Source organism: Ochotona curzoniae, unplaced genomic scaffold (genome assembly GCF_017591425.1).
Source record: "Ochotona curzoniae isolate NIBS_2020 unplaced genomic scaffold, NIBS_Ocur_1.0 contig_4792, whole genome shotgun sequence".
NCBI classification, from domain to species: Eukaryota; Metazoa; Chordata; class Mammalia; order Lagomorpha; family Ochotonidae; genus Ochotona; species Ochotona curzoniae.
The window spans coordinates 4,753,602-4,771,093 of record NW_024466389.1 but is presented as its reverse complement, the minus strand read 5'-3'; the positions used below and the strand labels follow the sequence as shown (position 1 = coordinate 4,771,093).

Genomic DNA, 17,492 nt, shown 5'->3' with positions numbered 1-17,492 from the left:
ACGTCATTTTAAAAGCCAAGACCTAGTATCTCAAGATCCAAAACTGATTTGTTTTCTTGTGGTTACATATTCCAGGGTATTTCACTAAATCCAATAAAAATAGAACTAAAAAGTAAGTTTATTTTGGTGCAAAAATACTGGCAATTCATACTTCTGGTGACATGCATTTTCATGAATTTTTAAAAGACCACTTACATACATACATTTCAAAATCTTTCTGTAACAAAATAAAATCCATTAATTATGTTTTTCATGAACATTTTAAGATATCTCCTATATTTTCTCACTTCCTAAAGCATTTACAAAGGCAGCGTGGCAGAGAATGGGTGAGCACGTGTAAGAGATGGAATGACTGACCTTCCATCTCTGATGCTCAAATGAAGAAATTAATAATTTCTTAAAAAGCAAGAGGCTAACAACTAGACAAGAAAAGGTATTTAGACTGGGAAGGAGAAAGTAAAACTCTATTCCTGGACGGGATGGTTTTACATTGAAATGCTAAGGAAAATTACCGTAAGTGACACATATGTCTAAGAAGGTGGCGGACATAAACTTAGCATACAAAAATCAGCAGTACTTCTACATAGCACCAATGTGTAATCTGAAAATAGAATTAAAAAAAAAATTTATTGGAAAGTCAGATATACAGAGAGAAGGAGAGAGAGAGGGGAAGATCTTGCATCCGATGATTCACTCCCCAAGTGGCTGCAATGGCTGGTGTTATGCCGATCTGAGGGAAGGGAGGGGGAGGTCCTGGAGGGGAGGAAGGGGGAGGGGAGGGAGAGGTCCTGGAGGGGAGGAAGGGGGAGGTCCTGGAGGAGAGGGAGGGGGAGGTCCTGGAGCGAAGCAGAGGAGCAAAGAAAACATCACTGTTCCCTTGGAATTGTACCTATGGGACACAGAAAATCTGTTCTGTCAATAAAAAGAAATTCTGTCCTATTAAAAAAAATTGAGATCATTTTCTTTATTGCACACTAAGTCCAAGCCCTTTGACGTGATCCCAAGTTCATGTGGTCCGGGCTAACCCCTAATCACTCTTGACAGCAAGAGAAACCCAAGGGCTTGGCCTTGCCACACCTAGACAAATAGAAGGTGAACTACACCACAGGCACAAGAGACGTTTCATTACAGTTCCTTCCAGCACCTGGGAAGGTCAAAGCAATGGGTCTGAAACAAGGTTAGCCATAAAACAGACCACCACTGCGGAGAAGGGAGAGCCAGTAGGCGCTGTGATTCTCCAGAGAAGGGCTTAAGTGAAAGACACCAGACCCACGGGCCACACACTGGTTTCACTGACATGGAGGAACCAGAACAGATGGATCCTCAGGTGTAGAAACTGGATCAGTTGTTGGGTCCCTGAGACAGAGGCTGGGAAGTCAGCAAGTACATTCAAGAGAGCTGAACTGTACACTCTCAAAAGGTGGAGGGGATGAACCACCACTGGAAACGCTGGCAGCCCAGAGTGCTGCTTCAAGGCCTGACTATTCTGCTTTGATCCAGTTTCAGTTATCCTGAGAAGGCAGAGGAAGGCTCGAGCCCTTGGGCCCCTTTTAGCCACGTGGGTGACCCAGAGGGAGACCTGGATCCCAGCTTCAGTCAGGCAGACCTGATTGTTACTACAGTCACTTGGAGACTGAACAAGCAAATGCAAGTTTTCTCTTCTTTGAGTTGCACTGCTCTTCAAACAAATAGATTGATAGTATATGTCAACTCAACTTCATGAAGTTGTTAAAAGAAAAAACAAAACAAAACAGTAACTAAAATCAGGTACGGAGAAGACTCAGAAAAGATCTAGAGCACAGATGTGGGGTGGGCCGAGCTGCAACTGGAAGGGGGTGAACTGGGCAGGGCCAAGCAAACTTCAACTCACAAAAAGAATTGAAATCCTGGATGGAGCACACGTCATTCCGACCTAGGCTCGTACACCAACTGGTCTGCATGAGCAAGGGATACTAAGCCAAAGCATTGAAAACAAAGGCTGAGACAGGGGAGGGGCTAAGTCAACTGGGTCAGAGCAACCATTGGCATGCGTGTAATCTAGGGCTGGGAATAGGCTCGGTTGGGGAGCTGTGAGAGAACACCCTTGCTGAGTTGGGGTTCCCACGGGAGGGTGCAGAGGCTGGTGGGGGAACTACATTCTGGTCTGGATATGGCTGCAATCTTCCTTGGCACAAGTGTGAACCGGGCTGGGTACACCTAACCAGGCTACACGCCGGCACCATCTGGTGCTCTGGAGAACCTGGGTAGATGTAGGACAGAGTAGGCTGGGTCTCTGCCCCTACTGAGCCATATGTGAGCAGTGTCTGGGTATGGACAAGCCTTGGCTGGGATGAAACATCCAATAGTAAGAACTGGAATGGAGTGAAGGCCAGCAATGAGGGCTGGCCCATGGACCCACCAGTATGCGCAAGATCTGGCATAGGGAGAGGTTCTGAAGGAGGGGTTTGGGAAGCTCCTCTGTCAGAACACAGCCCCTACAGGTAAGCACAAGAACCACGATAGGGAGCAACCAAGACAAGGCCAGAGGAAGATACCCACCATCATACATATGGTATAGGTCAGAGGCAGACCAGACTGAACCCGTTCACATCAACAACTGGCAAATCTGAGCACCAGCATAGAGTGTGGGTCAGGCCAGGTTTGGTCCCAATACATACCAGTAGTGCACATTAAGGAATGCCAAGGTAACAGACGTGGTCGGTGTGCCCAAACAGCACAAATGAGAACCGCGGGGGGATGGGGAAGGGGAAAGCTGGCAGGGGAATGTGGGCTCCCCTGCTGGACAACCACTCCCACTGGACAGCATGAGTTGGGATGGGGGCAGACCAGACCAGACACGGCTACAACACCTGTGGGCCTCAGGTGAGCTAGACGGGGGAAAAGCCAGGCTCGGCTGACTATTCTGACTGGTGCAACCAAAAATTAGAGTGGGTGAGGGTTGGTTGGACTCTGCCGCAGCATCAGCTGACAGGGGCTGGCACTGGGGGCTAAATCTGTCAAGTTAAATGGCAGAACCACCTGGAGCGGCCTAGTAGGGAAATAGTGGGCACCTCCCTCATGGGTTACCACTCCCACTGGAGAGCACAAAAACCAGGACAGGGACAGAGTTGGCTAGACAGAAAGGCACCTGCCAGTATGTGTGTGGGCTGGATAGTAGGTTGGTTGGGTTGAACTAGGCTTCAGTGCCAATTAGACATGTAAGAGAGCTAAATGGGATGTGGGACAGACTGAACAAGTCTGCGATACATACTGGCAAGCATGGAAACCAGGGTACGGGGCAGGTCTGGTGGGCGTTATGGCGAGTCACCCCAACTAGGCTACAGCTCCCACTGGTTTGTGTGAGGACCGAGTATTAAGGAGGCAGAACCAGACTGGACTGCAACATCCATCGGTTCATGTGGAAGACAGGGCTGGAAACAGAACTGACACAGCAAGTGCAACTACCAGCACGTGCATAAGCTGCTTGGGGGCGATGGACTGTGCCAGATCCTGTACTGGCAAGCACACACAAGAATCAGGTCTGGGATCACCTCAGATGAAGTTTCTTTGGGGATCCCTCCAACTGAACTGCTGATCTCAGAACCCCATCCATGAAGAGACTATGTCAGCCAGTGGACTCTGAAGAGATTTCATCGTGATTGGAACAGTGAGACTGGCAGCAATTCAGACCCATTGAACTATCAAAACTGCTTGAGCAGGACCTTGGAGCATGCCTCACACCAGGGACCTGGGATGGGTGGGAGGCTGGGTGGGGCTTTTGCCTTTGTTTCTCCCCTGACCCCAGATACAGGGGAAAAAATGGTATTAGTTGGAAACAACTGCCTGTAGCCCATGACCCTTTGTACTCTAATCAACTAAGATTATTAAAACAAACAAACAAACAAAAAGATTGGGCCTTTTCAAATGCTAACCAGGTTGCAGCTTAAAATTAATTTTAAAAAGAAAAACAAAAGAGACACTGGCACAACAAGATTTTAAAACAATATTTTACATATATATATTTAAAATTTTTATTTGAAAGACAGAGAAACAGAGACAGATGCTGCATCTGCTGGCTACAACAGCCAGGGCTGGGCTGGGTAAAGCTGGTAAGCTGGTCCTACAAGCAAGCTGCTACACCATGATGCTGGCTCCTATGGAATTACAGTTTACCAACACAAAATTTCTTGAATTTGAAAGCTGTCGTAATTTTTCTAAGAGATTAGAAAAATGTTCAAGGACTAAGGGTGAAAGGACATGTTATATTTTCAAATGACTGAGAAAGCATATATGGATATCAAGCAAAAATAAGAAAAATCACCTACTTGCCTCATCCTTGTGAGTTTTCAGTAAGCCTAAAATTATTTCAAAATAGAAGTTCTTTTATAAAATGTTCCCTGGGTAATGTGTGGCTCAGGATGCTGACCCTGCACATGCAAGACCTCTGACCCCTGACCCCACTCCCAGCTACGTGCACTGGGGAGGCGGCGGACGACGGCTGGCACAGTTGGGCTCCTCTTGCTCCTGACAGGTCTGCACTAATTTCCTGAGTCCCAGCTCCAACCCCGGGCTTACCAGGGCCATTGCAGACATTCCTCTGCCTCTCAAATAAAAATAAGCCTATCAAAAGATGCGCTTAGGGCCCAGCACGGTGGCGCAAGTAGTTAAGGTCCTCGCCTTGCATGCCCGGGATCCCATATGGGCGCCGGTTCTATCCCGGCAGCCCCACTTCCCTTCCAGCTCCCTGCCTGTGGCCTGGGAAGGCAGTCGAGGACAGCCCAAAGCTTTGGGAACCTGCACCCGCGTGGGAGACCCAGAAGAGGCTCCTGGCTTCGGACTGACATAGCATCAGCCGTTGTGCTCACTTGGGGAGTGAATCATCGGACGGAAGATCTTCCTCTCTGTCTCTCCTCTCCATATATCCGCCTTTCCAATAAAAAAATAATAAAAATAAATCTTTAAAAAAAAAGAGATGCGCTTAGAGCAAGCCATAGAGATCCTGGGACGGGGGCCGGCACTGTGGCATGGCAGGCAAAGCCATCTGTTGTACCAGCATCCTAAATGTTGCCAGTTCTGGTTCTGGCTGTTCCCTGCTAACAGGCCTGGGAAGGCAGTGGAGAATAGCTCAAGTTGTTGAGCCTCTGTACCCACACTGGGAGACCTAGAAGTTCCTGGCTCCTCGCTTAGGGCAGGTCCAGCTCCAGCTCAACCAGGAGACGGAAAATCTCTTTCAAATAAATAAAATATATCTTTTTGTTTAAATGAAAAATACTGGGACCATTATAGCCCATAAATATTGGAATCATAATTACAAAAAGCAAAGTTTAGGGGAGTCAGTTTCAAGTTTCTATAGATACAATAGTTCAAAACGAAATTCATGGAATTTCAGTAAATATTCAATGGCCAAAAATAAAGAAATCTGACTCTTAACAGAAGCCCGAGAATTCAACATTTCCAAATTGCAATACTTTTTTCTCTTATCACCTTTTCCAAATCAGGACTGTCTTTAAAGACCAAGATCTTGGGCCCAGCGGCGTGGCCTAGCGACTAAAGTCCTCGCCTTGAACGCACCAGGATCCCATATGGTCGCTGGTTCTAATTCCGGCAGCTCCACTTCCCATCCAGCTCCCTGCTTGTGGCCTGGGAAAGCAGTCGAGGACGGCCCAAAGCTTTGGGACCCTGCACCCATGTGGGAGACCTGGAAGAAGTTCCTGGATCCTGGCTTCAGATCGGCATAGTAGCATCGGCCATTGCAGTCACTTGGGGAGTGAACCATTGGACGGAAGACCTTCCTCTCTGTCTCTCCTCCTCTCTGTATATCTGACTTTCCAATAAATAAATAAATCTTAAGAAAAAAAAAAAAGACCAAGATCTCTGAGCAAACATTTCTCTCAAACAACCCCCTGAAGCCAGCCACCCTTGTAACTGACTCCCAAAGGCTGCAAATATTCAACTTGTTCCAAGTGGAGCTTTCCTCTGGGGTCCCTGTGAAGCTCCAGCAGCCACTTAGACACAATTAAGGGATTCTCGGGCTCCAGGAAGCTCACAGCGTCTCATCCATAATGCAGCGGGGAGCGCATGTCCTCAAGTGACTCAGGCCTTGTAAGAGCTGGGAACAACTGTCTCCATAGTTACGCATATTAACAGTTGGAAAAAAGTCAAAAGTCTTACATAATCTGGATGTCTAACCTATCTGGATATTTATTACACTTCACTGGAACAATCAAGTTCCTGCTATAAATGGTACACTTCAGCTTCAAAATAAATACAGAGGGATCCAGACTCATTTTCCCACAGTCACACAAACTTTCTTTTAACAAAGAAATGCAAGAAGACATCAGGGTCTTCTTAGGACCCCTCATCCTCCCTGCTCGAAGACTGTAAGATGCACCTCACAGACCAACCCAAGACAGCTGACTCATCCGAACGTCAATTTTTAAAGAGACTTGGGATGGGCACTTAGCCCAGCAGCTAAGGTCTCTGAGCATCCCGTGTCAGAATACCAGTGTCCAATGCTGGCTTGGTGCCTGCCTGCAGTTGTCTGCTAATGCCGACAGGGACAGAGTGCGATGGCTCAAGGACCCGGGTTCCTGCCACCCAGAGGGGATACCAGGATCGTGTTCCCAGCTCCCCGCCTGCCCAGCCCATCAGCCGTCAGCGAGTCTAGAAAGCACATCAGCAGAAGGGAGCCCCCTCTGCCTCTCGAACTGAAAAGCAAGAAAAAGAGACACTAACTCACAAATACGTATATTACCTTCCAGATTAAAAAGGTCACTTGAAAATACAAGGATTCCCAGCAGTTACACTGGGAGTTCTGTTGAAAAGTGAAGCCGGAAGCCAGTTTTAAAGCAGCCAGCTGAAATAACACTGCGAGCCTGAGTCTGCCCACACCTTGCCTTTTGTCTTTTTTTTTTTAATTGGAAAGGCAGAGTTACAGAGAGGAGAGACAGAGGGGAAGATCTTCTGTCCACTGATTCACTCAAGTGGCCACAACGGCTAGAACTGATCCTATCCGAAGCCAGGAGCCAGAAGCTTCTGGGTTTCCCATGCAGGTGCAGGGTCCCAAAGCTTTGGTCCATTCTCGAATGTTTTCCCAGGCAGGAAGCAGGGAACTGGATGGGAAGTGGAGCAGCCAGGACTTGAACTGGCACCCATAGGAGTTCCCAGCACATGCAAGGTGAGGACTTAAACCATTAGGCTACCACACCAGGCCCTTGCCTTTTGTCTTAAGCCAGGAAAACAGTGAAGAACTGCTGGTTCTCCAATGGATCTTTCTTGAACAGGCTAACCTGATATGACATGGCAACAGTGATTTACATTTTTAAAAATAAACTTCCTGTACACAAATCCTGTAGTGAGACAATCTTTTAAAGCTGGACTTAAGTGGCTGGGTCTAAGTGAATGACCACGTGACTCCTCCGGGTTAGTGACCAACTCTGTCTTCTGACAGTGTGTAAAGTCAAAAGGCTCACAGGCAGAGAGAAAAGGCCTGGACCCTTGTCTGTGTTCCACCACTGGGGTCAAGGGCCCTCAGCACCCACAGTCCTCACTGTCCCTGCCTGGGGCTGGCTGCTGGAACAAACAGAAGGCAGCAATGCTAGAGTTAGAGGCTTCCGCAGGGTGGAGGCAGAGTGAAACAGCCACGCCCTGCCACACCGGCCTGTAACCACTGGCTTCCTGTTGGGGTGTGTTTCTCGGTGAACCCCAAGGTAGAGCCGCTCCTACTGCTTCCTGACAGGGAAGAAGGCCAGTCCTGGCCAGTCCTCGCACGGGAGACTCCTCTATTCTGGCATGCTCCTTTTTTGTCTCAGCTACCAAGAAACTGAAAAATCCCATGACTACAAAGCATCCAGTGTCTGCCGCCAAGACGGCCTGGGAGGGGTCTCTGTCCTTCATGGACACCGTCCTGCCGCCAGCTAAAAGCTCATTCATTCGCTCCATCTGCCTCAATGGTTACTCTGGAACAGGCAACATTCTAGGTGCTTGGAGACACTTGAGTCACCAAAACAAACAAAAGTCCAACTTCCAAAGAAGTTCCACGGGGAAGAAACTGAAGAGAATGTAAATAGGCAAACCATGCTGCATTCCAGATGGAGGCCAAGTGCTGTGGACAAAAAAGTACAGCAGGAGGAAGGGCCAGGCATGGGGCGGGGCTCAGGTCTAAAAGACAGGGTCACAGCCAGGTCCCCCTCCACTGGGGACCATGGGGAGCCAGCCCACAGATGAGCTAAGTACAGAGACACTGTCCCTGGCCTTTTAATGAAACCATAAAGAGGCTTGGAGGGCAAGAGAACGACACAGGAGACAGGTCAGAGGAGTAATGCGATAGGGCACCCATGTGTGCTTGGCCGGGCTCAGGGACAGCCGTGGCTTCTGCCCCGAGGGGCATGGCTGAGGCTGGAGCATCTGAGCAGAGGGTCTGCGGTGACATGGGCGAGATCTGGGGGCTTCTGTAAGGACAGCAGCAGAGGAGGTGCTGCAGGGGGCAGGGAACTAAGTGTCCACATACTGGAGCCAAGAGTTGATATTGGCTGATGGGAACAAGAGCCAAGGATGACTCGGCATCTCGCGAGCCCTGGGCGCAGGGCAGCAGGGGCCAGGGGCTCGGCTCTGCACACGTTCTGCTCCGGGGCGGGGAGTAGGCAGCCCAGTAGCCAGCCCTAGACAGCACTGGCCGGCACAGGAGCAAGCAGAGGCTGGGTCGCCAGGCTGCAGCTGGCCCGGGAACAGCCTCCGGCGGTCCCCACAGCATCCACGGCTCAGTGGCTTTTCACAGCTGATGCCTTCTTTGCTCTAGGTTGTTTCTAGTCTTTCTTAGAAACGTGGTGATTCAGCATGAAACACAACTATGTCCTCACGGATAAGATAGGGGCTAACAACAGGCCTGAGTGCTAAGCCTCTAGGAAATTGTGAAAAAAAATCGAGGAATCAAAGAAGTCTATTTTTACTTGAAAGTTATTAATGCACCAGTTTAGATGTGCTGAAATCTTAAAAATAACATCTCAGAGGAAATGTTTAATGAAGCAGCTCTTGGGTAAAACATGTCACTTTCCAAATGCTTTTCTAAGAGAACATATTATAAGTAACATACTATGTAATAACCTTATTGTTCACACTTGGGTGTGATGAGTGGTTATACACAGCAACCATGGGTAAACGGCCTCTATTACCTGGTAGCTGTGCTGAGTCCATGTGGTACGCAAGCTGGTCCTTGATTTTATTCCTTTGTTTTCTTTCTTTCTTTGATTGATGGACTTATTTGAAAAGCAGAGTCACGTATAGAAAGATAGACAAAAAAAATATCTTGTTTCTGTCAGTTCATTCCCCAAATGGCCACATAGCTGGGGACTGGCCATGCTGAAGCCAGGAGACCAAAATTCCATCCGGGTACTCCCACGGCAGAGGCCCAGCACTCTGGTCCTCCTTCCCCTGCTCTCCCAGGTGTACTGACAGGGAGCTGGGTCGGAAGTGGAGCAGCAGTACTCCAGTCAGTGCTCTGACATGGAACGCTAGAATTGTAGGCATTATGCCACAATGCTGGTGCCAGAATTCTAAATCATGGGAATGGCTTTTTACTTTGGTTGTATTTTAAGAAACAATCCCTCCACGGGGGGATAAGAAAGCACACACACCTCCACACATGTATGGGATATACTAGCAATGTGAGGGAGATAGTGGGATACGGAATAAATATCTTATGAAACTCAAAACAGATTACTATGTGCATGGTTCTGCTTCCACCCTGGCTTTGAGTAAGTTTCCCAGTTAGAGTAAATGTAACATCACTGGCCATGAGCGATTGGGCAAGCACAGAAGAGGGGGTTTATCGTGTGAATCTCAAGTGCATGGGTCCTGCACCCACGTGAATGACCCCGATGGGAGTTCCAGGCTCCTGGTCTCAGACTGGTCCCGTGTGAGCTGTTGCAGCCACTGGGGAGTGAATCAGTGGATGGAGGAAATCTGCACTTCCCATCCAGCTCCCTGCTTGTGGCCTGGGAGAGCAGCAGAGGATGGTTCACAGCCCTGGGACCCTGCACCCATGGAAGATTTTTATGTCTTTCCTTCTCTCTGTAGATCTGCCTTTCTAATGAAAGAAATAAATCTTTAAAAAAAAATCAGTTAGCCAAGCCCTCTTCTGAATTTGCTGATTTTGTCTTAAGCACAGAGATGGATAAGCCAAACTCAATGACAATTTAGCTACCTGCTAAGCAAATACATTTTCTGCAGTGAAAATAATCAAATGTGCAGGCAGCTTTGCTATGAGACAAAAACTTGAGAAGCCATTCTATTAAATATATTACACTTCTCACTCCCTCTTAAAATATTTACAACCACTCTCCGCACCACCCCTAATCTTGTTACTCTGCAAAAGAGCTGAGCAACAGTGACTGCTCTCACCGGTAGGACATGTGTTTCAGGGCTCTGGCTGCAAGCAAATAGGGTGAGAGTTCAAAGGTACTGGCTAAAATAATACATAAATAGATAAACACAAAATTAATTCTTTTAGGTTTGAATTCCGACTATGCATAGATGTACTCCATTTCCTGAGCTTGAAGAGCATCTGCATTGCCAGTGGGGGGCGGGGCCAGAGGCTGGAGACAGAACTTACTTCAGAACCTGCAGGAGTCCAGGGGTCACAGATGTTGGTCGCACCATTCCAGCTCCACTAATGGTCCCCAGATGAACTTGAGGATAGTAAACGGTCCGGAGAGCTAATCTTGAAGACTGCAATCTGGTCTTAATGACTTCTAGTGGACACGTGAAAATAGCACCAACTGTGCCACCACACCTGAAAGGAGACCACAGTGGGATCAGCAGACCTCTGTATTAAGTGGAACATGGAATTCATTCTCCCCTCTTTAAACTGACACGTTTAATTAACAATAACTAGAACACATGGGAGGTTAGGAGACTAGTTGGAACTCAGAGCAAAAAGAGATGGCCTGTGACCAGGTCAACACAGCCTGCTGCCCACTCTTCTAGACACAGCACTGGGACCGTGCAAAGCCTGCCTCAGCCATCCCTGGCATTGGTTTCATGGTACCCCTCCGTACCCATGTATATACAGCGTCACTTTCAATTTCACTATGCTGCAATCAAGATTCTAGGACACATACCTATACAAATAAACCAGATGTTCAATTTAGGTAATGCTACTTTAAAAAACAATGTTTGTTTCAATACAGATCTTTATAGAACCGGATTAATCCAGGTTCTGTTGAAACTTAATTTCAGTGACAGAGTCCTTGCGTTCCCCTCCCTTAGGTCACCTCTGTGTTAATTAATCATACAGGCTCCCTGCATCAGGTCCCTTAAGTCATCCACATGACCACTAACCCTCATAACACGCTCATATCAACATATCACCCGAATTACTATTTAAACATTTTTCTTCAAGACAACTCATTCTTTTTTCTTTACCCTAAAATATCCACTTCCATTTCTCCTATAAAACATCTACAGAATTCCATGTTTGATAGGAGAGTTACAATTAAAGATATTTGTGTATTTAAAAGTCAGAGTTACTAAGAGAGAGAGAATCTTTCATCCACTGATTCATTCCCTAGATGGCCACAATGGCCAGAGCTGGGCCAGTCCAAACCCTGAGCCACAAACTTCTCCCAGATACCCTATGTGAGTAGCAGGGGCCCATTTGGGCACTTGGGCCATCTGCTGCTGCTTTTCCTAGGCCATTAGCAGGGAGCTGGATCGTAAATGGAACAGCCAGAGCACAAACCAGCACCCACGTAGAATGCAGGCATCACAGGTGGTAATGATGGCCCCTAGAGTTATAATTAACAATGCCACGTGTCATCTAAAATTACCAGTCATATCCCTGGGACAGACTGTACTCTTGGGAAAACATGTGCTAAGCAAAGGAGTCAGACAAACAAGATTCCACTGAGAAGGTCGCCCGCCATCTCTCACCTGGGAGAACCCCCACCCCAGATGAGTGGATGCAACTCCACAGCTTCCTGAACACAGCTGCAGGGCACCTGGCACACAACAGGTGGTTCAACAACACTGACTTCTTCCCCCTTATGTGTTCGGGAAGAGTAGCACAGGAAAGGAGATGATGGCCCACTCACAGTAGGCCTGCAGGCTTCCCTATTCCTTCAGGCGGAAGTGTTGCAAACCTGGAAGCAAACTCCACAACCAACGCAGGCCGGGGCACTGGATAAGCTACAATCTCCATCAGGAGCCCAAGGTTGTGCAGAGCAAGAAGCACCTGAGATCCGAGAGCTGCCCCACTCTCCGTTCTCCAACAACCCTGGGAGGGAACAACTGCCGGCCTCAATAACAGCCCAAGAGACACAGAGACAGAAATACAGGCATGGAGGCGGTGAGGAAGAGGAAAATGGGCACGGTGAACTCATGAAATAAAGATAGCATAAATTGAGCTGCTGATCCACTGCGGGGTTTTCCGAACTGTGGAACAGAGCCCATTAATCATAACAGCAATGTAGGGGAAGGGCTAGATCAGAAATTAAGGGAGGAAATGCAGGAAGAAATTGACATGCTCTCACTTTATACAACAGAGCAAGGATCTCTGTCTATATGGGGGTTATATACAAAGGTATTTGAGAAAGATTGAAGAGGTTTATTCTGGTGGTTAAAAAAAGAAAAAGCAAACATATCAGACATCTGGACTTAACTGTGTTAAGCCACTGCCTGCAGCTCCGGCACCCCTACGGATGCTGTCTGAGTGATGGCTGCCGCACCTCCCACCAAGCTCCCTGCTAATGTGCCTGGGAGATCTGGATGGAGCTGGCTCCTGGCTTATAAACTTACCTGGCCCTCGCTGTTACGGCCACCTGGGGAGTGTCAGATCTCTCTGGAGTGGCATTGTTCTGTTTGCCCTCACCTTTAAGACAGGATGCTGCCTGCCCCAAGTCATGGTGCACTGATGGCGCCACACCACAGCACACCGAAGGCTGCTGTCACTCTTAACACAAGTCATCATTCAGCAGGCAGGCCTTTCACATCTGCTATAGGGAAAAATCTAGGTGCAAGATGTTCAAATGCTATTTTTTTTTTTTTTTAATTTGGAAGGTATATTTTAGAGGAAGAGAAAAGGTCTTCCATCTACTGGTTTACTCCCTAGATGGCTGCAATGGCCAAAGCAGAGCTGATCCAAAGCTGGGAGCCGCGAACGCCCTCCAGATCTCCCACAAGTATGTGGGTGCCCACAGATCTGGTCCATCCTCTGCTGCTTTCTCAGGCCATAAGCAGAGAGCTGGATTGGAAGTGAAGCAGCCAGGACATAAACCAGCACCCACATGGGATACTAGCAGAGGATTAGCTTGCTATGCCACTCTGCTAGCCACCAAAGGCTCTTTTTTGATATAGTAAAAAGCATATTTAAAATTAGAAAGCTGGATGCAGTTCCGACAGTCCTAGTTCTGCTGACAGCATCCACAGCATCATGATGAGGAGTGGCCGCACGTCTGCCCTCCCTCCTGTCAGGTCTGACCAGGGTGTCGGCTTTGGCACCATCAGTGCCACAGAGCTTCTTCACAGCTCGTTTGATCTGGTGCCTGTTGGCCTTGGCATCCACCACAAACACAAGTGTGCTGCTGTCTTCTCTCCTAAAGCACTCTGTGGTGGCAGAACTTGATGATGGCACAGAGGTCAAGCTTGTTCCCCCAGGGAGCTCTCTTCGGAGGGTGCTTGGGCCACAGGAAGGTGGGTGCCATGCCAATCTCATGGCTGTGCACACCTTTCAGCACCGCCGTCTAGGTCTTCAGAGCCTCCACTGTGGGAGGGGCAGGAGCTTCCTTCTCTGCCCTCTGCACCATCTTGGTGAAAAGACCAAAGGCTGTTTTTAAGTCATTAAGCTGTGTTGGTAACACAGTCACTACATCACCCTGATTTTAAAAGAAAACAAGTTGTGAAAGTAAACCACACTTTACAAAGATTTTTTCTGAAACCTAAAACCTTTCATCGCAGAATTTTTAAAAGATGTTTATTTTTATTGGAAAGTCAGCTACATAGACAGAGAAGATGATCTTCCGTCTGATGATTCACTCCCCGATAACCCCAACAGCTAAAGCTGCACAAATCCGAAGCCTGGAGCTTCCTCCAGGTCTCCCACACGGGTACAGGGTCCCAAGGCTTTGGGCCGTCCTCCACTGCTTTCCCAGGCCACAAGCAGGGAGCTGGATGAGAAGCCGGGCCACAAACCTCCTATATGGGATCCTGGTGTATGCAAGGCAAGGGCCCTAGCACGTGGCTACCATGCCAGGCCCTCACTGCAGAATTCTTCAGTAGCTTTCAGTTTAATTTTTTTCTCACTAAATGTGCAAGACAATCGCCCACCTGGGAGAGGATTTATATGAAATATTGATTCATCTAGGTTGGCTTTCCAAGCTTTTCTAAAAATACTTAATCACATTAGGGTCAAAGCACTTAAGACTGCCACAAATCATGTTCTTTGCAGAGATTTTGAGGCTAGCCTGATCCCACGCCAGGAAGGGCTTGCTGCTTTGCTCTGCCCATCCCAGGGGCGACCTGCGCTCTAATGGGGTCTCATCTTGCATGGGCACAGTCGGTTCTGTCCAGGGCACCCCAGCAGATTTAGCCACGCTCTACTGACCCCTCTTTACACTCAAGGACATTGAGGCAGATCCTTTAACTTTCTGTTTTTCAAGTACCGTCCCAAATTCAATCTCCAAAACTTCTCTGTACCAGTGCTCCCATTCCTAACGTCATCCCACTGAGCGCACATCAGAGGAGGAGTGCAGAGAGGCGACCGACAGCAGCGAGGTGCGTCCTCTCTCAAGCCAGTTTGCCTCAGTTTCTTTTCTTTTCTTTCTTTCCTTTTTTCTTTTTTGACTTATTTATTTTTTTATGGAAAGGTAGATTTACAGAGAAAAGGAGAGACAGAAAGGAAAATCTTCCGTCTGATGATTCACTCCCCAAGTGGCCGCAACCGAAGGAGCTGAGCCAATCCAAAGCCAGGAGCCAGGAGCTTCTTCCGGGTCTCCCACACGGGTGCAGGATCCCAAGGCTTTGGGCTGTCTTTGACTGCTTTCCCAGGCAGGAAGCAGGGAGCTGGACGGGAAGTGGAGCAGCCAGGACACAAACCGACACATGAAAAGTAAGGATTTAGCCACTGAACCATCATACCAGGTCCACCTGTTTCTTAAAAAGCCCAATCCTATTACCTGGATTTCCTCTGCACCTGTCTTTATTTTACTACTTTTCCCTCTTCTATAAATACACTCCCTCCCCAATTTCTGCGCCTTCCCTCATTCTTCCTTTTCAGATCTGATGAAGCAAGATGATTACGTAAGAGCGTGTGTAGCCACTGCTTTCACTGCCACTCGGCCCCTGCCTGCACGGAGCCGCCCTCCTCCAGCTCACAGCCGAGCCGAGCCACAGCTCACACCGCAACAAACACACCGGGCTTTCTGCCACACAATGTCATCTCATTATTCCATAAACGTTTTACATTACCAGTTCGTATTTGCTTTACCTCTCAATTCTGAGTTTCAAACAACCAGGACAACTTTTTTTTTTCAAAACTAGCTGTTTTCACCAGGAACCTACTTCCTGATACTCACTGGCACCCAGCACCAAGGCCATGGCCACGGGGCCCTCACAGTGACAATTACCAATCGACCGACAGTGGACCATGGGCTCTGCCAACGGCTGACACCACCGGAACTTCCAGTCATCTCTCAAGAGTATCCGCCACCTCTGGAGTTCCTGCTGGGAACAACAGCTGCTTTTCTGCACACTCTGTCGCTCTGTGGGAAGCTCCATCTGAATACCTGGCATAAACCTGACAAGATTTGATCATACATTCAGCTTAAACAAAACAGCCTTTGATGTAGCTAATTTTCCTGCATGGATCTCATCTGCAAAGAATATTTAAACTAGCACTCAAGTAAGTAAAAACTCTAGTAATTTTTTCAAAACTTATTTATTTTTATTGGAAAGGCAGTTATACAGAGAGAAAGATCTTCTGTCCGATGATCCACTCCCCAAGTGACCACAATGGCTGGAGCTGAGCCAATCCGAAGCCAGGAGCCAGGAGCTTTCTCCAGGTCTCCCACATGGGTGCAGGATCCCAAAGCTCTGGGCCGTCCTTGACTCTTTCCCAGGCCACAAGCAGGGAGCTGGATGGGAAGCGGGGCTGCTGGGATTAGAACCGGCGACCATATGCGATCCTGCTGCATTCAAGGTGAGGACTTTAACTGCTACGCTATTGTGCTGGCCCCAAAATTCCAGTAATTTCAAAGCCTAAAGAGAATCCTATCAGAGACAAAAGCAAATTATTGCCCCTTTATGACAATACAGCTTTAGCAGAATTTTTGGGTAAGATTTACTTTTATTGGAAAGTCAGATACACAGAGAGGAAGAGGGACAGAGAGAAAGATCTTCCACCTGTTGGTTCACTCTCCAAGTGGCCGCAACACCTGAAGCTGAGCAGATCCTGAAATTAGGAGCCAGGAACTTCCTCTGGGTCTCCCAAGCAGGTACAGGATCCCAAGGCTCTGGGCAGGCCTCTACTGCTTTCCCAGGCCACAGTCTGGGAGCTAGAACGGAAGTTGAGCAGCTGGGACACGAACCAGTGTCCATATGGGATTACTAGGCTACTGTGCCGGGCCCAGTTTTAACAGATCTTCATATCACAAATATAGTGCTTCTGTGGACTTGGGACATGAGTCTCCATGCCAGGCAAGAAGCACAGTATCTGGCTAGCCCTAAGCAGCATGACAAAGCATCTGTGATGTGCCTGGCTCCACACTGGGACACTGCAGTGAACAAGGCAGACACGGTTCCTTGAGCTGAGGGGGCTAAAATTCTATCAGCAATCTCTCAGCCAGATACTGTATGATTACAAAGTGTTTCTCCTGTATAAGAAATCAAGAGAATTTATATTCATAGCAGTATGTATAAACTTGATACACAGTTACATAAAACTGCATTTGTTTCATCAAAATTTCTTAAAGGATTTCATGTAAGCCTGGCAACTGCCTACCGTGCTCCCCTGGAAAACAGATGCATCTGGCACCATCTCTGAACTCCCTCGGTTTCCAAAGTCCCCAGGACACAGGGTACCTGGTGACAGCTGCCAGGGGAAGGGAAGAGAAGTGACCTGGGAAAACCTCTGAAGACATTAGAGACCAACATGCCTTCATTAAAACACATCTTAAAGGCTATATAAGTCAGGCGACGACAAAACACAGACACCATCATGCCTCAAAAATAAGACCAGAGCATCTACTCCAAGTTGTCGACTTCTAAATCTACAACAGCTTAGCCCAGCTATTTCAGGCACCGAGCCCGTGGTTTAATCGCCATGCTGCTGTGCCAGCTATGCCAGCTCAGGTCCAGGAGACCGAGTCAGTCCCAAGCCCCAGGACAGGGAGAACTTCCTGGATTTTCCTCCCTGGCAAGTCAGGGCTCAACTCAAGCCACTGGAGAGCGGTGTCAGTGTTTTTCTGGATGAGACACTGTATAAACAGCAGACAAGAGAGGATGGGCTTTGTTACATAACAATA

General features: G+C 48.0%; 1 protein-coding gene across 1 annotated transcript in view; it reads right to left on the bottom strand.

Annotated features, from left to right (window-relative positions):
• The window catches only part of SLC25A33 (solute carrier family 25 member 33), a 30,069-nt gene that overhangs the window by 9,653 nt on the left and 2,924 nt on the right, over positions 1-17,492 (bottom strand). The window contains exon 2 of the mRNA XM_040987867.1: positions 10,589-10,768. Coding sequence (XP_040843801.1) covers positions 10,589-10,768 — 180 coding nt within the window. The remainder of the gene's footprint in view (positions 1-10,588; positions 10,769-17,492) is intronic.